This window comes from Myotis nattereri (assembly GCF_964212035.1).
Source record: "Myotis nattereri genome assembly, chromosome: 4".
In the NCBI taxonomy this organism is placed as follows: domain Eukaryota; kingdom Metazoa; phylum Chordata; class Mammalia; order Chiroptera; family Vespertilionidae; genus Myotis; species Myotis nattereri.
In genome coordinates this window covers 37,177,730-37,201,387 of record NC_138079.1, presented here as the reverse complement: position 1 = coordinate 37,201,387, position 23,658 = coordinate 37,177,730, and the positions used below count along the sequence as shown (strand labels likewise).

Genomic DNA, 23,658 nt, shown 5'->3' with positions numbered 1-23,658 from the left:
CTAAATTACCTGCAATGAACACTTAAAAAAAAAAAAAACCTCACCTGAGAATTGTTTATTGATTTTAGAGCGAGAGAAACACTGATGTAAGAGAAACATCTATGGTGTTGCCTTCCATACCAGCCCTTCGGGGGGTAATCAACCCCCAAGCTCTGTGCCCTCCCATTCAGCAACCTTTTGGTGTATGGGAGGCTGCTCCAACCAGCTGAGCCACTCCAGCCACTGCAGTGAGCACCATTCTCAAAGAAATGGTACTACCCAAAACAAAAATACCCTGGTAGAACCTACGAAGATACCAAACAGTGAAATCGAAGAATTGAGAGACTACAGAGAGGAAAAACAAACATGGAAGATGGAGACCGCTGGGAGATAGAGGCGCGGAAGGCTCCAGGCCGCCCGCTGCTTCCGGGCCGCCGTACTCTTCCGCTCCCAGAGGGCCCTGCGGCGGAAATGGTCATTCTCCGAGGCAAGCCGCCCACGCCGCGCACCGGTGGGATCCTCGCCATGGCGATGGGGGGCGGAGGTGGCGGCGGCGTCCCGGAGCAGGAGGACTCGGTGCTGTTCCGGCGCGGCGCCGGCCAGGTGAGGGCGCGGCCGGCTCTGCCTCCCGCAGGCGCCCGTGCGGGCTCCTCGCGCCCATCGCCGGCCCCTGCGCCGCGTCCCCAGCCGCGCGCGGGGCAGGACCTGGCCAGTCCGTTCACTGCAGGACGGTGGTCCGCCTAGTCGTTTCTGCAGATTGTCCCGTTTGGGAACCTCAGCAGCCAGCTCCTGCCCCGCGCAGCTTGGGCGCCTCGATGGCTTTGAGCCGAGGCCCTTCCGCAACTTACTCGTACTTTGGTTTGCCCGTTCCGACTGGGGGCTGTGAGCGGAGCGGGCCTGGCGAGGCGGGGGACCCGGTGGGAGTCTATCAAAACGATCCAGACTCAGATCAGGGTGTCGGCGGAGGAGAACAGACTGCTTGGACTCCAGGTATATTCTGGGGCCAGAGGCAACAGGTGTCGCGTACGGACCCAGTCGTGGAGATTTGAGAGAGGAAAGTCAAGGCTAACTTCAAGATTGTCCTGAAAAGATGAAGTTAGTCGCCTTTACGGATGAGCTGAGATGGAGAAGACTGAAAGTAGAGCAGGTGTATAAAGGTGAAGGTCAGAAATTCATTTTGAGTGAAATAGTGGCGATGAAATCTGGTTGAGGGTGAGTCCAGGCGTGGGAGAAGAGAGATTCAAGGCAACGTTTGTGAACAAATAGTTGAGTTTTATTGTAAATAGAAAGTATAGAAATTGGCCAATAGGTGGAGGGGGAAATGGGATAAAGAGGATTATTAATTTTTTTATGTTGTGTTTTTAAGATGGGAGAAACAGATTTCAGTATGTTTGTGGGCTGATGGGAAAGATCCGGTAAGGATGGAAACATTGAGGGTGCAGGAGAGAACCGCTGAAGTAGTGCTTCAGGGTAGGAAAGAGGGGATGGATTTGGCCTCTGCTGGGAACATTGACAGTTAACGTGGTCACAGTTATATGGGTGCAGATCTGGAACTTTTCTTTGGATCGTTGCTGTTCTGTCAGTAAAAGAAGTGGCAGCCAGGAGTGAGGACAGGGCAGATGCTGGGGGTTTGAGCGGGAGAAGGTGGAAAGTAGGCCTCTAGGAGAGTGGATGAGTGTTGGAGTAAGGAAATGTCATGGAAATGTTCCGAGGCAACATTAAAGGTCTACTTGAGATTAGCGATCGTGAATTTAAAGACTAGACAGCATGACTGTGTTTTTCACCAGCTCATTCACTTCAAGTTTGTGAGGGCAGGCACAGAGTGAGCTGGTGGTTGAAGTGAATAGGGTTGTGCAGCCACAGCTCGTTCTGTTGCACTTCACTTCACTTCATTGGCTTCACAGGTATGTGAGTTCTACAGACTGAAGGCAAGACCCTCCTCCTACAACTGCGTTGCGGCTTGTCTTATTGCAATGCTCACTTTATTAGGGTGGTCTGGAACCAGACCCACCATATCTCTGAGGTATGCCTATAGTTGATACCAAGTGAGCATGAGGAAGTAAGAGAGAGGGGTACGAGGGAATTATCTTAATGGTTGACTATGAAATTTAAGCTAAGAAAGGATATGAGGATATTAGGACAGTGAGAGGTAGTTTGAAAAGTGAGAGGATCAGTGTTTTGCTATTCCCAGTGAAGTGGGATGATTGTCAACTATTAGAAGGAATAAGCTGTGTAGATCCTGGAAGGTGGTGGTTGGAGAATAGGATTTATGGAGAGGTTGTAGTTTCTGGTTATAATATTACTAGAGGCCCGATGCACGACATTCGTGCAAGAGTAAGCCTTCCTTCCCCCGGCTGCCAGCTTCCCTCTGGACCTGGGCTTCATCCGGAAGGTCATCCTACTGGTGGTGACTGAGAAACAAATATAAAGGCAGCCCTAGTGGTCTGTTTTGGTTGCTGTGTAACAAATTACTCAAAACTTAGTAGCTTGAAAATAATCATTTTATTATTTCTCATAGTTTCTGTGGGTTAGGAATTTGTGAAGGCCTTGCTGGGTATTTCCCCTTGAGAACTTTTTTTTTTTTTTAGTACCAAATAGGTTTATTGCAATGTTGTTTATAACAGTGAAAAATTAGAAACAACCTAAATATTCAGTAACAAGGATATTATCTGAGTAAAATATAATATTTCCATTCCCCTTGAAAACTTTTATGTGGTTGCATCCACGTAGTGGCTGAAGCTACAATAGCTGAGTCCCTGCAGCTAGGGACTGGCTGGCCATATCTTTTCTTATAGCCTCAGGGCTTCTATATGTGATCTCGGTATTGGACTGGTTTGAATTTCCTTATGCCCCTTTATAGTTCTCTATCATCTCTCATCTCCTGTCCCCAGACAACTGCTGATCCACTTTCTGTCACCATAGGTTAGCTTGCATTTTCTAATGTTTATTCTATGTTTATTCATTTACTGTTCATGAGTATTGGGTTGTTCTCAGTTTGGGGCTATTACAAATAGACCTGCCATGACTACTAGCTTAGGAAACTTATGTGAACATGTGCTTTCATTTCTCTTGGGTAAATACCTGGGTCATTATTTTAACTCCAAGAAACTGTCAAACTTTTCAAAGTGGTTGTACATTTCAACTAGCAATGTATGAACGTGTCATTTGCTTCACCGCATTGCTAACACTTGGTATGGTCAGCCTTGTGCGAATTGTAAACATTCTAATAGATGTGTGATAGCATCTTGTGGTTTTAATTAACATTCTCTGATGACTGATGATGTTGATCATCATTTTATGTGTTTATTTGCCATCTATATATCTTATTTGGTAAAGTATCTATTCAGATGTTTTGCTCATTTTTGAATTGGTTTGTTTGCTTTGCTTTCTTTTTTAAATATATTTTATTGATTTTTTTTTTTTTTTTTACAGAGAGGAAGGGAGAGGGATAGAGAGTTAGAAACATCGATGAGAGAGAAACATCAATCAACTGCCTCCTGCACACTTCCTACTGGGGATGTGCCCGCAACCAAGGTACATGCCTTTCACCAGACTCGAACCTGGGACCTTTCAGTCTGCAGGCCGATGCTCTATCCACTGAGCTAAACCGGTTAGGGCTGTTTGCTTTGCTTTGTTGAGGTTTGAGAGTTCTTCATATATGCTATATATAAAACCTTTATCAGATAGGTAATTTGCAAATGTTTTATCCCAGTTTGTGGCTTGGTTTTTCAGTCTCTTAACTGTTTTTTTAGCCCTGGCTGGTTTGTCTCATTGGATGGAGCTTCTGGCCTTGAATTTCCTCTCAATTATGGGTTGCTGCCCCAGGGTTGGGGTTTATCGTGAGATAAACCTACCGGCTTTGATGATGTTGTTTTTTCTCATTTGCCCAATGTGTAGGAGTTGCTCAACTAATTTTTAGATTTTTTCAGAGGGAATTGTTTCAGACAACTGTAAATTTATTATGTTGGTGGGAGGAGGTGAGTTCAGAATCTTCTGTATCTTCATCTTGAAATGAGAAAATCCATATCTTTCCATTTAAAACATTGTTTGTATTTCCCATTTAAATATTTTATTATATTTGTTTTATATTCTTTTTTGTTTTGTGTTTTAAATCCATGATTAGAATGTCTGTCTTGGAAGCAGGTAGCATGATTTCATATACTTCTCAATGATGAGTGCTTAGTAGCTAGTGGGTGCTCAAAAACATTTTTTAATTGAATTAAGTTTAAGTTCTACTAAGTATTCATTAAATTTAAATTCAAAAATAGAAATAAGTTTTAGGTCTTTAACAGATTACTTAATATATTTTTCCCCACTAAAACGAGGCCCTTTATCTTATACTACTTGGTTGGCCAAACTACACCCTTTATCTGCTCTTAGAAAAGATTGAAATGTGAGTTATTCTTGAACAGATCCACTTGTGGTTGGTAGATAGGGGTTAAATTGTAGAGCATTCACTTCATGGCACACCTCTTAGAACATTTACATATGTTTCGCTTTGGGGATAATGCTGCAAAATCTCTAAGCAGGTAGGTTTCTTGTGGTTATAGTTAGGATTTAAAGTACCCATTTTTTAGTTTAATTTTATGTTTGGATTAGATGGCTCTTGGCATACTTTTTTTATGAAACCTATCCAAACATGAATTGTTTTTATTCTTTATCCTTCCTAGAGTGATGATTCTGACATTTGGGATGATACAGCACTGATAAAAGCATACGATAAAGCTGTGGCTTCATTTAAGGTATGAAATGTTTACATTTTTGCTTAGGTCCTCATGTTAGTCACTTGGGAAAATTAATGGATAACATTTACAGTAAAGTATTAAAGTACGTATTATTTAGTTCTAATTTTGAAGATCAAAAGATAACATTGGTTAGTTAAATTAGACATTTTCCTTTAGAAGTTGGTAGGTAGCCTGTCTATATGTGATCCTTTTAAGAGGAGATTTAACTGGAATTTTAAACATTTGTTGCTTTTAATGTGTTTACATTGCATAAACCTATGGAAGTTATCTAATTCAGATTACTAGAAGGATAGTTGAATTTTAATTTTTAAACATTTAACAAGTCTTTATTGAAATAATGGTGATAAATAGCAGTAGTGCAGTAATTAATACTTGTAGAGTGTATACAGTGTTTTAGGCACTTTTCTAACTGCTTTACATATGTTAAATTAACGTAATCTCCCCCAAATCCAATTAGTTGGGTTTCAAGTCAGGTTTTCTTGATGGTTGGAATGTACAGTCCTTTGGGGAGTGTAGTCTGTTTTGTGGCCCACACAAGACATTTACACAGTTGTCCAACATCATCACTTGACTCGCAGTCTCAGGTATTTGGTCTTATTGAGCACCATATGTGAGCCCTCTTAGTTCAGGCACAGCATAGGCTCATACAGAACACCAAGAATAGAGTCCACTTCCTTCATGTAGTCATTCCTGTACCATAAGGTAGAAAGATCAAACCTGTGTGTCATCCTTGAAGCTGAATTCTAAATTTGTCAATAGCATGCTTTCCAGTATGCACTTAAACTAGAAGTACACTAACTTAGGGTTACCATGACAGTTCAGTAAAGTGCAGATTAAAATGGGGCTCAAAGCCAACATCAGCTGGGGTGTCTCACTTGGGGGTGAGGGATCTACTTTCACGATGGTTCATTCACATGGTTAGTGTTGCCTTCTGCTAAGGGCTTAGCCAGGGCAGTGTTCTGGGAGCCTCTGTTCTTCTCTAAGCAAGTTTCTTCGCTGACAAAGGGGTCTTTAGAGCTGATTATCAGATGTATGATGCCTTTGAGAGCAGTTTCTGTAGCATGTGAGATGGTGGAAATAGGAAGTAGAGGCTGTCTGAGGTTTATAATAACTGAATCGTGACTTTTTCTGTATCATTTTGTAACATGCACATTTTTATTCTTATTTTCATAGCACGCACTAAAGAATGGTGACATTTCTGAAGCTTCAAATAAACCAAAAGGCACCCCTAAAAGAAAACCTGCTAAGAAGAATAAAAGCCAAAAAAAGAACACCACAACTCCCTTGAAGCAGGTTATTTTTAAAATATTGAGATTTAACTTCAAAGATTTTCTTCATACCATTCTTATTAAATAGTGTAAAATACCTTTAACTTAAGTGATTAGTTCAGTGTTTTCCATTGGCATGTAATTATAACATTTCTAAAACGATTAAACTTTCTATTGTTTAGGAACATGCCTGTCAATAAAGGTATAAGGACTTAGGTGGGACTGATTAATACTAAATTCAGTACAATGTTCACTTTATATGGGAAGGAAAGGGAGGAGGGCAGTGCTATTTGAGAGCAGTACCTGAGGGCCTGGAACTGAATTGGCAGTGTTTTACTTTTTAAACTGAGAGGTGGCCAGCCTTTTTTCCCCTTCAAAAATCCTAAACCTGTTAATACTCAGAAACCTAAAATTCTAGATAGAGTTTTTTCTGCTATTTAAAACAGTAGACCTGGAAGCTAAATATTTTAGTGTCTCATTAGTCACTTTAGTTTCATCATTACCAAGGGGAAGAGAACTAATATGTGTTAAGCATTTGCTGTATGTCAGCCCAGAGATGCTGGACACTTCACACATTCCCTCTTTTCTATTCTTCACAACAAATAAATGAGGTGAGGTAGGTTATATTATGTCCACTTAACAGATCAGGAAAATAATATTCAAAGAGGTTAAAAAACTTGCCCATGATTATAAAAATGGCAGAATTTATATTATATGACAGGATTATATTATATTTATGTTGGAGTTCACATTTATGTGTTTTGGGCTCTAAGTCTTTTTCACTGTTTCATTCTGCCTTCCAGATTAGTTAACTGGATACTACCCCCATCCCCCATCCAACCCCACCCAAACAAGAAAATAGTTTACCCTCTTTGAAAGAAATGTGTTTATGTGTATGTGTGTCTTTTTTTTGTTTTTGTAGTGGAAAGTTGGTGACAAATGTTCGGCCATTTGGTCAGAAGATGGCTGCATTTACCCAGCTACTATTGCTTCAGTTGATTTTAAGAGAGAAACCTGTGTTGTGGTTTACACTGGATATGGAAATAGAGAGCAGCAAAATCTGTGTGATCTACTTTCCCCAACATCTGATGTAGCTAATAATATAGAACAGAATGCTCAGGAGGTAAGGATACAAAAAATAAAGTTCTTGAAAGTAGAGACGAGATGAGAAACTACGTGATATAACAACTTGTCAGTTTGATCCACTGAGGCATTAAATTTTTCTTAATGAAACCTATATAACAACAATACATATATTTTTTCTTTTTAAAGAATGAAAATGAAAGTCAAATTTCAACAGATGAAAGTGAGAACTCCTCCAGGTCTCGTGGAAATAAACCAAATAACATCAAGTCAAGAGCTGCTCCATGGAACTATTTTCTCCCTCCACCACCCCCCATGCCAAGATCAGGACTGGGACCAGGAAAGGTAATTTTTACACAGAAAAGGTTTCCCAGAAAATCTATAGTAATAGAAGGGTAATATGCTAATTAGACCAGACATCTTTCTGGACAGAGCCATGGTGGCAGGGCCGAGGCAGAGGCGGTTAGGGGTGATCAGGCTAGCAGGGGAGAGCAGTTAGGGGGATCAGGCTGGCAGGGGAGGGCAGTTAGGGATCAGGCTGCCAAGCAGGCAAGCGGTTAGGAGCCAGCGGTCCCAGATTGCCAGAGGGATGTCCGACTGCCAGTTTAGCAGGGATCGGTCCTAAACCGGCAGTCGGACATCCCCTGAGGGGTCCCAGATTGGAGAGGGTGTAGGCCAGGTTGAGGAACCCCCGCCCCCATACACGAATTTTTTGAACCAGGCCTCTAGTAGTTAATATTGAAACAACACATTTTCAAACCTTCCATTAGGAGCATTGTAGATTTTCCCATGAAACTTGTGGCTTTCTGTAGGTATTATAAATACACACTTGAGAATTCTTCAGAGAGGAAATATGATAGTAATGCAGAATACTTTATAATGAAAAGCTTTTCCAACTACTTTTATGGAGTATTAGGTATTAGACCAGCCGTGAGCAAACTACGGCCCGCGGGCCGGATCTGGCCCGTTTGAAATGAATAAAACTAAAAAAAAAAAATAGACCGTACCCTTTTATGTAATGATGTTTACTTTGAATTTATATTAGTTCACACAAACACTCCATCCATACTTTTGTTCCGGCCCTCCGGTCCAGTTTAAGAACCCATTGTGGCCCTCGAGTCAAAAAGTTTGCCTACCCCTGTATTAGACTAATAATGTAGTGAACTTAAGTTAGAAAGTATATTTTATCAGCTGACTATCCTCATAGTTCCCCAAGTCACTTGGATAAAATATGTAAAAATTGGAAGAGAATACAGTATTTACATCTAATACAGGTAAAATCCTAAGGAGCTCCCAAACTGTTATAAATATTGTTTTCCTTAATGCTTCTTTTGGTTATAAGTAACAAATAAACTTTAAAAAAGATTTATATTTTAGGTTATATTGTGGAACCCAAGTATGTCCCTATTTGTTTTGTATAAAGCAATGATTTCCTTGGAGGTCATGGTATTGAGGAAATAATAAATTTTTAAAATAAAGATATCAAGCATGATTTATTAAAACGTTTCCTTAACATTTTCTTCAAGATCTCTCTCTTTTTTTTAATCCTCACCTAAGGCATGAGAATATCTTTTCCATCGATTTCTAGAAAGAATGGAAAGGAGCGGTGAGGGGGAGGGGGGAGAGAGAGAGAGAGAGATTGATGCAAGAGAGAGACTTTGATGCGAGAGAGACACATCTGCACGAGGTACATGCTCTTGACCAGGAATCACACCTGAGACCCTCTGGCGCTTGGGCTGATGCTCTCTAACTACTGAACCAGGGTTGCAAGGCTTTTTTTTTTTTTTTTTTTTTTTTTAAATATATACTTTATTGATTTTTTACAGAGAGGAAGGGAGAGAGATAGAGAGCTAGAAACATCGATGAGAGAGAAACATCGATCAGCTGCCTCCTGCACATCTCCCACTGGGGATGTGCCCGCAACCCAGGTACATGCCCCCGACCGGAATCGAACCCGGGACCCTTCAGTCCACAGGCCGATGCTCTATCCACTGAGCCAAACCGGTTTCGGCAAGGCTTTTCTTGAGATTTACATTATATTACAGTTTCTAGAATGATCAAATCAGTTTATGTGTGTGTCTGTATATATGTATGTGTATCTCATACTTTGGTCTTAGGGGCCTGATTTTTCTTGTTAAGTGAGAGTTTACTAATTTTTACAATATATGCTCTAAATTAGCATATGTAACTACTAAAAGGACATGAATAAAAAGATTATACAATCTAGATAATGAAATTATGGGATATATTGTTTTACGATTGAAATATCTTGCTAAAAACACTATCTCTTGATTTATAAGGTAATTAAAATATTTTCTTACTTTGATTTTACTCCCTGAATCTCTATAGAAAGGAAATGAGAAAAATCTAGATTAATGAGTCTATTTGATTTCAGCATTTGGTACATGCAATTCTATTTAATCTTTTTTATTTTTTATTTAAATTCTTTTGACATTAAATATTTTTTCCTCTTTTCATATTGAAGTTGGTAAATTAATCTTCCTTTGAAATGCTTTTGCAGCCAGGTCTAAAATTTAATGGCCCACCACCACCACCACCTCCACCTCCACCTCCACCACCTCCCTTCCTATCATGCTGGCTGCCTCCGTTTCCTTCTGGACCACCAGTAAGTACAAAACAATTCAGATGAAACTTTGCTTTCATACATAGGTTCTAATGGGTAAAAATTTGAACCAAACCTTGGGTTTTTTTTGTTTTGTTTTTATCCTCACCCAAGGATATATTTAATGATTTTGAGAGAAAGAGAGAGACAGACAGAAACATAGATGTGAGAGAGAAACATTGATTGGTTGTCTCCCATATGCCCTCGGACCAGGGATCAAACCTGAAACCTAGAAATTAAGTGTACAACCTTTTTAAAAAAACATTTTTACTGATTTCAGAGAGGAAGGGCGAGGGAAAGAGAGATAGAAACATCAATGATGAGAGAGAATTGATTGGCTGCCTCCTGCATGCTCCCTACTGGGGACTGAGCCCGCAACCTGGGCATGTGCCCTTGACTAGAATCAAACCCAGGACCCTTCAGTCCGCAGGCCAACGCTCTGTCCACTGAGCCAAACCAGCTAGGGCAAGTCTGCAACCTTTTTTTTTCTTTTCAGTGTATGGGACGATGTTCCAACCAACAGAGCCACCTGGCCAGGATGGGATTTTTTGTGTTTTTTGGTGTTGTTTTTTTTTTAATTTTTAATGCCCTTCTCTACCAGACTCATTCATTCCTCTTATTGCCCTAGCTCGTAGTCCTATATTGCCTGCATCCTTCCTGGTAGAAATTGTATCCCTTATTCTATAGGGAGGTAGTTCGTATTTGAAAGAATTTAAGTATACTGCATACAGGGATTTATGTGTTGCCTTTCCAGGTGTGCTTGGGTGTTAGCTTGTGATCAAGTAGACTATTTGGATATCTACTGGTAGACTTTTAGATAACAACAGTAACCTAGATACAAAGATACTTTTTGGCCAACTGTGTGTGTTGGGGTGGGGGCAGTGCAGATGTTCACCCAACACCTTTATTTGAAATACTGTTAGGGTGTTTTTTAAGGAAAACCATCAAAGTATTTATGCTTGGTCTTTTACCCATAGTTTCATAAAGGAACAGAAAAATATATCTAATCAAACCAAGATGTTTTAAACATTTTATGTGACCTATTTTTTTTTTATTGTTGTTCAATTTAATTTTGTTGTTACTGGTTGACTTTCTTCAAATGTCAGATTAAAAATAATTTTAATAGATAACATGGAATTTAGGGAAAGACACAGTTAACATCCAGCATTGTCTCTATAAAATGGATCTCCAGACTTCACATTTTTGTTTACTGACTTTAAAGTATATTTTTCTTCATTTCCAGATAATTCCCCCACCTCCTCCCATATGTCCAGATTCTCTTGACGATGCTGATGCTTTGGGAAGTATGTTAATCTCTTGGTACATGAGTGGCTATCACACTGGTTACTATATGGTAAGTGATCATTCAGCATCTTTTCCTGACACTTTGTGGTTGTGACTTTGTTGTGTTTGTGACTAAAAAGGTGATTTGTTACATTAGCCAGATCGTAAGGGTTTAAAACTACCTTAAAGTTGAAAAAATACAACTATTTGCCTAAGGCTTAAATTATTCTTCTATTGTCCCCATTTAATGTAATTATAGTGCAATTAAAAATCTTCCATGTGCCCAGCCATTGTTGCTCAGTGATTGAGTATTGACCTTTGAACCAGGAGGTCACAGTTCAATTCCCAGTCAGAGCACAGGCCTGGGTTTCGGGCTCAATCCCCAGTGGGGGACATGCAGTGATCAATGAGTCTGTCTCATCATTGATGTTTCTATCTCTCTTCCTCTCTGAAATCAATTAAAAATATATTTAAATACATATATATTTTAAAATATTTCATATTATTACATTATTTTGATTATATATTTTCTAATTTGATGACAGTCTTTCTAAATTATTTTTCAATTTCATTAGTCTTCCTGTTTTGGGCAGGGGGATTTGGTTAATCCTCATGTGAGGATATTTTTTCCATTAATTTTTTAGAGAGTGGAATCTAGGAAGGGATGAGGGGGTGGGAGAGAGAGACACATTGATGTGAGAGAGACACATTGACTAGTTATGTTCCACACACACCCTGACCAGGTCCAGGGATTGAACCTGCAACCCAGGTACGTGCCCTTGATCTGAAATCAAACCGGCTTCGGTTCAAGGGCAAGTACTCTAACTACTGACCCATGCTGGCCATGGCTGTGATCACTTTTAAAGAGCATTGGAAGGCTATAAACTTATTTTTCATCATTATTTTATTAAATAGAATTAGTAAAATGTCTACGTGAAACAAAATGTTTATTCATATGTATATGCTATTCTTTAAATTTCTTTGTTTTCCTTACAGGGTTTCAAACAAAATCAAAAAGAAGGAAGGTGCTCACATTTTAATTAAGGAGTAAGTATGCCATTATTATAGAAGAGAAATCTTTTGTATAAATTTTATAGTTTGTGGAAAACATATTTTTAAAAAATTTTAAAATGTAGAAAAGTTAATATAAAACAATATTGAAGACATTTTGATGCCAAAGCTATTTGATAAAAGGTTTATCTGTATCCCCTCTAGAATTGTCATGATATCAAGGTATCTATCATCTCATCAAATACTTGTTGGTTGGTGGTGTAGAAATAAAAACATACTTGCTCTAGCCAGTTTGGCTCTCTAGACAGAGCGTTGGTCTGCAGACTGAAGGGTCCCAGGTTCAATTCTGGTCAAGGGCATGTGCCCAGGTTGCAGGCTCGATCCCCAGGAGGGGGCATGCAGGAGGCAGCCGACCAGTGATTCTCTCTCATCATTGATGTTTCTAGCTCTCCTTCTCCCTTCCTCTCTGAAATCAATAAAAATATATTTTAAAAAAGAAAAACACACTTTTCAATAAAGAGATCCTTAGAATCAGTGGTAAAACTGCATCACTGTGGTCAGACAGCCAGATGTACTTTTTTAAAATATATTTTTATTGATTTCAGAGAGGAAGGGAGAGGGAGAGAGAGACAGAAGCATCAATGGTGAGAGAGAATCACTGATCGGCTGCCTCCTGCATGCACCCTCCTGGGGATCAAGCCCGCAACCCAGCATATGCCCTTGACTGGAATTGAACCCAGAGCCCTTCAGTCCGCAGGCTGATGCTCTATCCACTGAACCAAACCAGCTAGGGCTGTATTTTTTTCACATATTACTTTACACTTTTGATTCATATTCATCTATAGTTTTATGTGGATGCCATCATTGTGTGTGTGTGTGTGTGTGTGTGCACTCCCACTTAACATTACATTTTTAAAAATTTTTTATTTATTGAAATGAGAGAGAGAGAGATCAAAATACTGATTTGTTGTTCCACCCATTTATGCATGCATTAGTTGGTTCTTGGATGTGCCCTGAGGATTGAACCCACAACCTTGGCGTATTGGGACTGTGCCCTAACAAACTAAGCTACCCAGCCAGGGCCAGCATCACCTTTTTTATTTTTTAAGGTTTTATATTGATTTTTAGAGAGAGAAGAAGAGAGAGGGAGGGAGGGAGAGAAACATCAATGTGAGAGTGACACATTAATCTGCTGCCTCCTGCATCCCCCCCTACCAGAGATGGAGCCTGTTGATAAGTTATGCCACTGTTCCTTCAGTTTAGCCTTCTGGATAGCGCTGCAGTAAATACTTCCTTATGTGTAGTGATTTGTTTCTATTCTGTCATAGCCTTAAGGTAAAATTCTGTGTTGTGGCTATTTGATAAAAGTTGTGGATATTATTATGACTTTTGGTAGATATTTCCATGTTGCCTTGAAAAGCAAATTTTGAAAACCATATTTTCTTTTTGATTTTCAAAATGGGAGATGCATTTCTGGGTGGGGTATTTTTTAAATTACATACATCACATTTGAAAGTAAAATTACTCAGGGAGGCAAAGAGGAGGAACATCTGTAGTCATTTCAACAATAAGATTAAGATATAATGAATAAATGATAATTGCCTATATTTTATTCTTTGATTAAAGTCATTTTTTATTTCATTGACGTTCTTCTTCAGCTAGGTCAGTGGTCGGCAAACCGTGGCTCGCGAGCCACATGCGGTTCTTTGGCCCCTTGAGTGTGGCTCTTTCACAAAATACCACTTGCAGGCGCGCACGTGCGATTGAAACTTCGTGGCCCATGCACAGAAGTCGGTTTTCGGCCTGGGCGAAACAAGTATACAAGACAAGTGTGGATGGGAGAGTTGGAAGGGATCAACCTCAGCGAACGGACCTCAATCTGATTGAGGACGTTTTTAGCAAAGGCCAGCTTAGGAGTACCCTAATTAAGTTAATAACAATGTACCTACCTATATAGTTTAAGTTTAAAAAATTTGGCTCTCAAAAGAAATTTCAGTCGTTCTGTTGATATTTGGCTCTGTTGACTAATGAGTTTGCCGACCACTGAGCTAGGTTATTGAGCCAAGTCTAAAAGGGTGAAGAGAAAAATTAGGCAGGGGATGAAATAGGTTAAAGTCTTCTAGACAGAAAGTATACAAAGCCTTCAGAGGCATTGTATATTTCAAGGCCCAAGCTAGCTCAAATGTCTTACCTTTGTTCCTAATGCCAGTCAGCCTTCTTATCTCCCCATTTGTATAATTTTCCCTCTTTGAATCTGCTCTCTACTTGTTTCTATTACATACCTTTTCTCATTATGTTATCTTTATATTTATATATTTCTTTCCTCTGTCATTAGAGGCAAGGCACTACATCTCATTCTTTTTTTGTTTTTTTTACTTTCCCCATTTTTTTTTAATTAAATCTTTATTGTTCAGATTATTACATTAGTTACTCTTTTTTCCCACCTTAACTCCCCTCCACCCAGTTCCCACCCCACCCTCCGCCCTCACTCCCCACCCACTGTCCTCATCCATAGGTGCACGATTATTATCCAATCTCTTCCCTCACCCCCACACCTCTTCCCCCCCCCCCAAGAATAGTCAGTCCATTCCCTTTCTATGTCCCTGATTTTATTACAATCACCAGTTCATACTGTTCATCAGATTATTTATTTACTTGATTTTTAGATTCACTTGTTGATAGATGTGTATTTGTTGTTCATAATTTGTATCTTTACCTTTTTCTTCTTCTTCCTCTTCTTAAAGAATACCTTTCAGCATTTCATATAATACTGGTTTGGTGGTGATGAACTCCTTTAGCTTTTTCTTATCTGTGAAGCTATCTGGCCTTCACTTCTGAATGATAGCTTTGCTGGGTAAAGTAGTCTTGGTTGTAGGTTCTTCCTATTCATCACTTTGAATATTTCTTGCCACTCCCTTCTGGCCTGCAAAGTTTCTGTTGAGAAATCAGCTGACAGTCGTATGGGTATTCCCTTGTAGGTAACTGAGTTTCTTTCTCTTGCTGCTTTTAAGATTCTCTCTTTGTCTTTTGCTCTTGGCATTTTAATGATGATGTGTCTTGGTGTGGTCCTCTTTGGATTCCTTTTGTTTGGGGTTCTCTGCGCTTCCTGGACCTGGAAGTCTATTTCTTTCACCAGGTAGGGGAAGTTTTCTGTCATTATTTCTTCAAATAGGTTTTCAGTATCTTGCTCTCTGTCATCTTCTGGCACCCCTATAATTCTGATGTTGGTACGCTTGAAGCTGTCCCAGAGGCTCCTTACACTATCTTCGTATTTTTGGATTCTTTTTTCATTTTGCTTTTCCGGTTGGGTGTTTTTTGCTTCTTCGTATTTCAAATCTTTGACTTGATTCTTGCGCTCCTCTGGTCTGCTGTTGGGAGTCTGTATAATCTTATTTCAGTCAGTGTATGCTTAATTTTTAGTTGGTTCTTTATCACAACATCGAGGGTCTTATTAGATTTCTTTTTTTTTTTTTATTGATTTTTTTACAGAGAGGAAGGGAGAGGGATAGAGAGTTAGAAACATCGATGAGAGAGAAACATCGATCAGCTGCCTCCTGCACATCTCCTATTGGGATGTGCCCGCAACCCTGGTACATGCCCTTGACTGGAATCAAACCTGGGACCTTTCAGTCTGCAGGCCGACGCTCTATCCACTGAGCCAAACTGGTTTCGGCCTCATTAGATTTCTTGAGGATCTCACTACATTTATCGGCGGTCTCACCAGTCTTCTTGAAGATCTCACTACATTTATCGGCGGTCTCACAGTCTTTTCGAGGGCCTTATTAAATTTATCGGCGGCTTCTAGACAGTTCTTTAAAGACCTTAAAAGTGTGGTTTTGAACTCTATATCCAACAGTTTGCTTTCCCCCAATTCTGTAGTTTGTGTCCTATTTCTTTGTCTCGGCATTTTTTATGCTTCGCTGTGTTGATAGAGTGCCTTTCTGTGCTAAGTGTCCCAGTTACCTGAGGTAGACACTCTTGGTGCACCCCCTTGTGGGCTTTGTGCACAGTCTTGTTGTAGTTAAGCCTTGATTGTTGTAGTTATCACTGTGAGGAATTGACCTCCAGGCCAATTGGCTGTGAGAATCAGCTGTGTCTGCAGTGGGAGAACTTCTGTGCTGAAGACACCCCTCTGGGGCTAGACCTGCTTCGATGGGGCTTTGGTGCTCACTGAGTCTGCCCCCTGAGTGTGTCTTTTATGGTTCCACGGAGCTGCAAACTGGATGGTCCCACTCTGACCTCTGGGCTTCCTCTACATTTCATTCTTTATGTCTACAATATCTGGCACAGTTTTTTGCTTAAAGAGCATAGGATGGAGAAAGATTAAGCATCAGCTCTATTTTTTGTTAACTTAAAGAAGACTTTTATTTATAGCAAATCCTGCAAGTAGATGAATGGTTTTGAAAGTTAATTGTAAGGGAATATATGTAACATTTTTTTAAAATATATTTTATTGATTTTTTTACAGAGAGGAAGGGAGATAGATCAGCTGCCTACTACACATCTTCTCCTGGGGATGTGCCTGCAACCAAGGTACACGCCCTTGACTGGAATTGAAACTGGGACCTTTCAGTTCACAGGCCAACGCTCTATCCACTGAGCCAAACCAGTTAGGGCTATATGTAACATTTTGAAGATAGCAATTAATATAATTGGAATAGCTTTTGGATAAACTAATCTTTGAGGTTTGAAATTCTGATTTTTTTCATTACTAGTTATTGTAACATAAATTGACTTTACACATTTTAAAATGGTGTATAATTGTGCGTTGAACTATAGCCCATCTTACCTAATAAAGAAGGAATATGCAGATTGACCATCACTCCATAACGGTCAAGGTGGCTGCACCCACAGTGGAGGCAGGGATTCCGTAACACAAGATGGCTGCGCTGGGAGGCCAGGTTCCCATAACGAGCCTTAATGAGCAATCAGCAGGGACCTAAGGCTGTGACCCCCGCCTGGTGGGGCTTGACAAGGGACCTCAGGCTGCGCCCCCCGCCTGGCACCGGGCGAGGCTGTGGGACCTGAGGGTATGCTGGGGGACCTGAGGGTGTGCCGGGGGACCTGAGACTGCGCTCCCTGCTTGGCACTGGGCCAGGGGACCTGAGGCTGCGCCCCCCCACCTGGCAGGGCTTGACAAGGGTCAGGTCAGCCAGGTCTGGATCTTGCCCAATGGGGGTGGGGCCGGCTGGGTCTGGGTCTTGTGTGATTTTGAGGTGCCGTGGGTGTGCGGGGACTTGACTCTGGGTCCTGTGGCATGCCCCAGACTCTGACAGAAGGAAGATTTTCATACACATTTTACTAATTTTCTTTCATCTCTGACATGTCTATTATAGAGAAAGGGCAAATAGCAATATTAAAATATTTCCTCTAATTAATGCCCTTTTAATGTGCATGAATTTCATGTACCGGGCCACTAGTTTTAATTAAAACCAGTTCTTGGTTTCCAGGCAGAAGACAGAGGTGAAGCAGTGTATCTGAGTATTAGTGAGTCTTTGTGTTTACATAAAGACTTCTGGTTAAGAGTAAAAAAATCTTACTTTATAAATCTTGGTTTTAGTAGACTCTTAGGTATCTATTAATTTGCATTTTTATTATACAGGAAACTAAAAACTGCCATGTGAAATTTTTCTTTAATAATTTTTTTTGAGTCGTTACTATGTTTGCTAGAGGTAGATATTTTATTTAATCCATATAGCACCATCAAGTTAGATAATTATTCCCATTTTACACAAATGAGAAAGGCTCATAGAAGTAACATGACTTGCGTTGGGCCACACAGCAAATGATGGAGCTCTGTGTGTACCACCTCAGCATTCTCCATTCAGCTCTCAGTCCCCTACCACATCCCCACCCTAGCAACTGTTTTTTCCCATGTATACATAATTTAGGATTTGGCCAAGGACCTAAATGGAAATCCTATACAAATTTCTGGAGGTCCTTCTCTTCAAATCACTCTTTAGACTTGCGTCTTCAAATTCCAGCTGCCTTATTCCAAGACCCAAACTACAATCTATTTCTTCCACCCAAGAACAATACTCTTTGCTCAAGTTTCACTTTCCATGCTGCAATTTGAAAATTGTGACCAGCCAAAAAATGGGTGAAAGTGAAGTTCACCTTATGTGTTTCCCTTTCTCAAGGATTTCAGCCCTATACAATGTATTGTTCAGTGCCTGAAAACAGTTGTGTCATACAGGGTGGGGCAAAAGTAGGTTTACCGTTGTGAGTATGCAAAAGTTTATTCGTATATTATTACTTCCTAGAGGCCTGTTGCAGGAAGATTCCTGCAAGAATAGGGCTTTCTCAGGCTGATCGTGCTGCCAAGCCCCGCTGCCCAGGCCCGCACACAGGGGTCCTGGCTGGCGGTGGGGTTTAGGCGGCACATGGGGGTCCCAGCTGGTGGCGGGGCTTAGGCGGCACATGGGGGCCCAGATGGCGGCTCGCGCTGGCCCGCCCTGCCTGCAGTATGCAAATTAGCCACCATCTTTGTTAGCAGTTAATTTGCATATCACTGATCGGCTGATGGGTATAGCGAAGGTACAGTCGATCAGCATCTGTGTCTTTTATTAGTAGGATTACTGATTATATTATTTTCTATACAAACAACTGTAAACCTACTTTTGCCCCACCCTGTATATTGTGCTGAGTTTTATAATCTGGCAGGAAAACAAGTACACTACCAGCTATTCCTACTATTTTTAAACAATGAATTTTCAGTTGTTACATGTTTTCTGAAAGTTTAGTATTGGAGCAATTTTCAATATTTTTCATCCTGTGGAACACATTAAACTAATTACTAAAATTTTGCAACACATCAAAAAATGTATTTTTTGCTGATCTGACAGAATAGAAATAACTTTTATTAATTCACACTGGATGGCTGTTATGTTGGCTGTTGTGGTTTTTTATTTGACTATCTAAGGAAAAGAGGTCAGTGCTCCTGACTAAATAGTCAGGTATTGAATGTTTTAAAAATTCTTGCAGCATAGTGGTTGAAAAGTCACTGGTCTATTGTATTGTGGTTTAAAAAAATGTACTAAACAAGATTACCTCTATATCTCTATAGTATGTAACATTAATATATCACATTTGGGGTTATTATATATATTTCTATTTGGCAGTAATCTACTTTTAGCCCTTTTTTTTTTTTAATAATCCTCACCTGAGGATATTTTTCCATTGGATTTTAGAAAGTGGAAGGGAGAGGGAGAGACAGAGAAAAACACTAATGAGAGCCACGTTGATTAGTTGCCTCCTGCATGCCCCTGACCAGGGCCGGGAGCCTGCAACCAAGTACATGCCCTTGATTGGAATCAAGCCCATGACCCTTTAGTCCCCAGGCCAATGCTACATCCACTGAGCAAACCAGCTAGGGCTACTTTGGGCTTTTTTTTTTTTTAACACTGTTCTGTAGAATTATTTTTGTGTATTGGTTAATTTTTAAGTTTGGGCTTCAAATTCTAAATAGTTCTGTAGATCCATCATATGTTGTCATAGTGCTTCCTCAAAAGAATAAACTAGTTAATAATGCCTTCATTTCTTCATACTTGTCTAATTGTTAAGAGTATCGCCCTGACCGGTTTGGCTCAGTGGATAGAGCGTCGGCCTAGGGACAGAAGGGTCCCAGGTTCGATTCCGGTCAAGGGCATGTACCTTGGTTGCGGGCATATCCCCGGTCTGGGGTGTGCAGGAGGCAGCTGATGGATGTTTCTCTCTCATCGATGTTTCTAACTCTCTATCCCTCTCCTTTCCTCTCTGTAAAAAATCAATAAAATATATTTTTTAAAAAAAGAGAGTATCTACTTGTTATAGTTTAAGAATTATTCTTCATTGTTATTCTTTTTTATAAAAAGGTTTTAAAATTTGAACTAATATTCAGTTTGTTCTTGTAATTCTATTGTTTAACTACATTGTTGCTTGTTACGTGTATCATTCCTGACAGGAAGATATATTTAAATGAAAATAAGACACAGAACTTTGTATATTATACTGCCTGCTATTTGTGTAAACATATGTTTACGTACATGTATATGCATTGATTATCATCTCAGGGTGATACTCACGTTACCTATGAAGAGGAACTAGAAGACAAAGGCATGTGAGAGAGACTTCACAGTGTACCCTTTTGTATTTTTGTGCTGTGTGCATTTATTGACCATAAAAAATAACATGTAATTAAAATAAATCTGATAAGATGTATCAATCATTTAAACTTTTAATTTTTTATTTTTATAGGTAATTCATACAGTATTCCTTAAGAAGTAAGTGCTTTTTCCGCATTTCTTGTTTATATTTAGATGTATATGTATTCCGTATCAGTGTATAAAATTCTTGTTTTAAACAGCTGCAGGATATTCTTATGTATAAATGTACATCATACTTTTTTTTTTTAATATATTTTATTGATTTTTTTTTACAGAGAGGAAGAGAGAGGGACAGAGTTAGAAACATCGATGAGAGAGAAACATCGATCAGCTGCCTCCTGCACACCTCTGACTGGGGATGTGCCCGCAACCAAGGTACATGCCCTTGACCGGAATCGAACCTGGGACTCTTGATTTCGCAGGCCGACGCTCTATCCACTGAGCCAAACCGGATAAGGCCATCATACTTATTTAATTGACCTCTTATGGATGGAAGTTTAGGCTGTTTGCAATTGTTTGCTGTTTAATATATAGTCAGTATTCTTTTACATAATTCTTTTTGTAGATATATGAGTACATTTCTAAAATTAAATAAATAGAACTGCTGGATTAAAGAGGATATGCATTTATAATTTTAATAGATTTTTGTTAAATTGCTCTCAGTAAAAATTGTGTTAATTTATTTTCCCACCAATATTGTTTGTTTGTTTCCCACAGCCAAACCAATAATTTATCAAACCTTTAGGTCTTTGTCAATCTAATAGATGAAAATGATTGTCTTATTATATTTATAATTATTTTATTGTGAAGTTTAGCGCCTTTTTATGTGTTTGAGAGCTATGTATGTTTTCTAAAAACTTTATGAACATCACCTTTACACACTTTTCAAGTTGGATATGTTTTTCCTGTTGATTTGCAAGAATTCTTTGTAATGGTAACCATCCGTTTGTGATATGAGTTGTAGGTACTTTTTTCTACAACTAGTTTATCATTTTTTTGACCTTGCTTATAGTGATAGCAGTTGTCATTTTGATAGAAATGTTTGCTTTTTATGTAGTCATACTACTTTATTTTTATATAGTCAGATTCATTCCTTTTTTATGGCTTTTGGATTTTCTTCTAATGTTTTCATTTTTTTTCTGTGTCTATATGGTTATTCCCCTATTACATTTTAAATATTTGTTTGCTCTTTTAAATTTTGCTTATAAAATTTTATCTACTGTAAATCCTCCTTACTCATAGATTCTGGATTTGCAAATTTGCCTACTTGCTAAAATTTATCTGTAAACCCAGGATCAGTATTTCTGACACTTTCACTATAATTCATGGACAGATGCAGAAGGTGAAAACTTTGAGTCACCTGACATAGATGTTCCCAGCTGATGTTGAGCAATGCTGTTTTCTTGTTTCAGTATTCATGCTATAAACAAGTGCCCTTTCACAATCTGAGTGCTACGTTTTTGTGCCTTTTGATTTCACACTTTAAAATGGCCTTCAGACATTATGCAGAAGGGTTATCTGGTGTTTCCCCGGTACAAGAACTCAGATGTGCCTTGCAGAGAAAATACATATGTTGGTTAAGCTTCATTCTGGGCATGAGATATAGTGCTGTTGACTGTGAGTTCAGTGTTAATGCATCAGTACTATCTATTAATAATGTGTTTCAATGGAAACACATAAAACAAGGTTATTTATCTATTGGTTGATAAAAAAGCCATCACTTCTAGGAGTGATGGCTTTGTATTTATAAATTCCATGTTTGTGGTGACTTTTTAGAACATAACTGCCGTGAATAACGAGAGTCACCTGTATTTCCTTTTAATTCGTTTTACAAACAGTATACAGAAACATAAAGAGATGTGATAAATAACTGTTAGTAATTTTAATGAGAATTCAAGTACAGCAAACCCAAATTGTTTTTAACACATGATTTTGATCATTGTTTTGTATATAAGACATCAAATACCAGTGCTCCTTAAATTTTAAAAAAATATTCTTGCCCATTTACTCTTCCAAATGAATTTCACAATTAGTTTATTTAACTATTCCATAAATATAGAAATTAGTATTACACTAAGTATATTAGCATATTTTTATTCGTTTTATTTACCTTGATGAGTGTATTGCTTTCCATTTCCTCTCTTCTTTATGATTTTATAAGAAAACAGGTTTTTAAGTTTCATAATTATATCTAGACTTTTTTTCTTTCAAATTAAGGTGCAGCTCTCTCCCAAGGAGAAGGGTGTTTTGATATGCCCTGGTCGATGTGAACAGTTTTCATCTTCATGAGCACTTGGTTGAATGGCACAATCTTCTACATTTACCTTTGTCATATGTGACTTGTGCTTAAGTAACCAGCCAGGTATTTGTAGGGAATAACCAGTTTGAATAACTGAACAATGGAAATGTGAGTAATTAAAAGAAACTCAAAGTCACATATAGTGCAGAAAAGTCAATCTGTCAACACATTTGTATATTGTAACTTTCTTAGTATGTTAAGCTTTTTACTGATGCCTTTAAAAATAAATGATAAATATTTTTTAATCTTGACTATCTGAATATTTTTCTTTGGAATATATATGTTTAAGGGTAGAGTGTGTAGAAAGAAAACTACTCAGGGTAAAGGGGGTAGTATTATAAAGATACAACCAATTATAAAACAATGTTAATGAGAATCCATGGTTAAGAAACCCTAGCTGAAGCTGAGTGTCACAAGGACTGGGCCCAGCCAATCAGGAACCAAAGCTGTATTGTCTCTTGAAAGTCATACTGTCATTTTCCTCCTTGTACCTTCTCTTGTCTGACTGCCCCTCTCTCTTCTGGCCTCCTCCACGTGCTCATCATGCACACACCTAATATGGTTGGCCAAGCTATTCTCTCTTCATCTCCACCTTGTAGTTCCGTCTCTCATTCATTTGACTATATCTCTATCTCTCCCTTCAAATTCTTAGGAGATATTGTTTCAGTTTAGTCTAAAGTTTGGTGTCCATGGCACCTGGGGTATTTTCTAGTCTGTTTAGCTGCAGAAGACGTTAATATATAAATGCTATTTCTCTCTGAGGTTTTGCATGGGAAAACCAAATATGCCCAGCATAACCCTACATATTTTTTTGAATAAACGAATATTGTGTGTTATGTAAACTTTGCAAAATGGGTTGTTCTATGGCTTAAGCTTTCTAGTACAGGTTAAGTGGCTTTTTACCATTTTTCATCACAATCAGCCAATATTTTATATATTTAGCATATTTTTTTATATATTTTATTGATTTTTTACAGAGAGGAAGGGAGAGAGATAGAGAGCTAGAAACATCAATGAGAGAGAAACATCGATCAGCTGCCTCCTGCACATCCCCCACTGGGGATGTGCCCGCAACCCAGGCACATGCCCTTGACCGGAATCGAACCTGGGACCCTTCAGTCCGCAGGCCGACGCTCTATCCACTGAGCCAAACCGGTTTCAGCTATTGAGCATATTTTAATTGCCCAAATATGTGCCAGGTTAAATTGAGTTATGAAGGCAG

General features: G+C 39.1%; 1 protein-coding gene across 4 annotated transcripts; it reads left to right on the top strand.

Annotated features, from left to right (window-relative positions):
- Positions 1-447: 447 nt before the first annotated feature.
- On the top strand, positions 448-22,688 carry LOC308518341 (survival of motor neuron protein). 4 transcript variants are annotated; one of them, XR_013995937.1, is made up of 11 exons: positions 448-582; positions 4,650-4,721; positions 5,898-6,017; positions 6,915-7,115; positions 7,265-7,420; positions 9,597-9,701; positions 10,942-11,052; positions 11,979-12,029; positions 20,045-20,091; positions 20,229-20,254; positions 22,355-22,688. XR_013995937.1 is itself a non-coding variant. In XM_081090029.1 (10 exons), the coding sequence occupies exons 1-8, from the start codon at positions 451-453 to the stop codon at positions 12,024-12,026; spliced, it is 945 nt and encodes a 314-aa protein (XP_080946155.1). In that variant the 5' UTR covers positions 448-450; the 3' UTR covers positions 12,027-12,029; positions 20,229-20,254; positions 22,355-22,688. The 4 variants fall into 4 exon arrangements, 3 of the variants coding, with proteins under 3 accessions (XP_080946155.1, XP_080946157.1, XP_080946156.1); XM_081090029.1 differs by lacking the exon at positions 20,045-20,091; XM_081090031.1 differs by lacking the exons at positions 9,597-9,701; positions 20,045-20,091.
- The last annotated feature ends 970 nt before the right edge of the window (positions 22,689-23,658 follow it).

Bases quoted from the DNA above. Each gene is read 5' to 3' on its own strand.
- LOC308518341 (XM_081090029.1), top strand. From the start codon at position 451: ATGGTCATTCTCCGAGGCAAGCCGCCCACGCCGCGCACCGGTGGGATC. The intron at 583-4,649 runs GTGAGGGCGCGG...TATCCTTCCTAG, and splicing joins TCCGGCGCGGCGCCGGCCAG to AGTGATGATTCTGACATTTG. The intron at 9,702-10,941 runs GTAAGTACAAAA...CTTCATTTCCAG, and splicing joins CGTTTCCTTCTGGACCACCA to ATAATTCCCCCACCTCCTCC.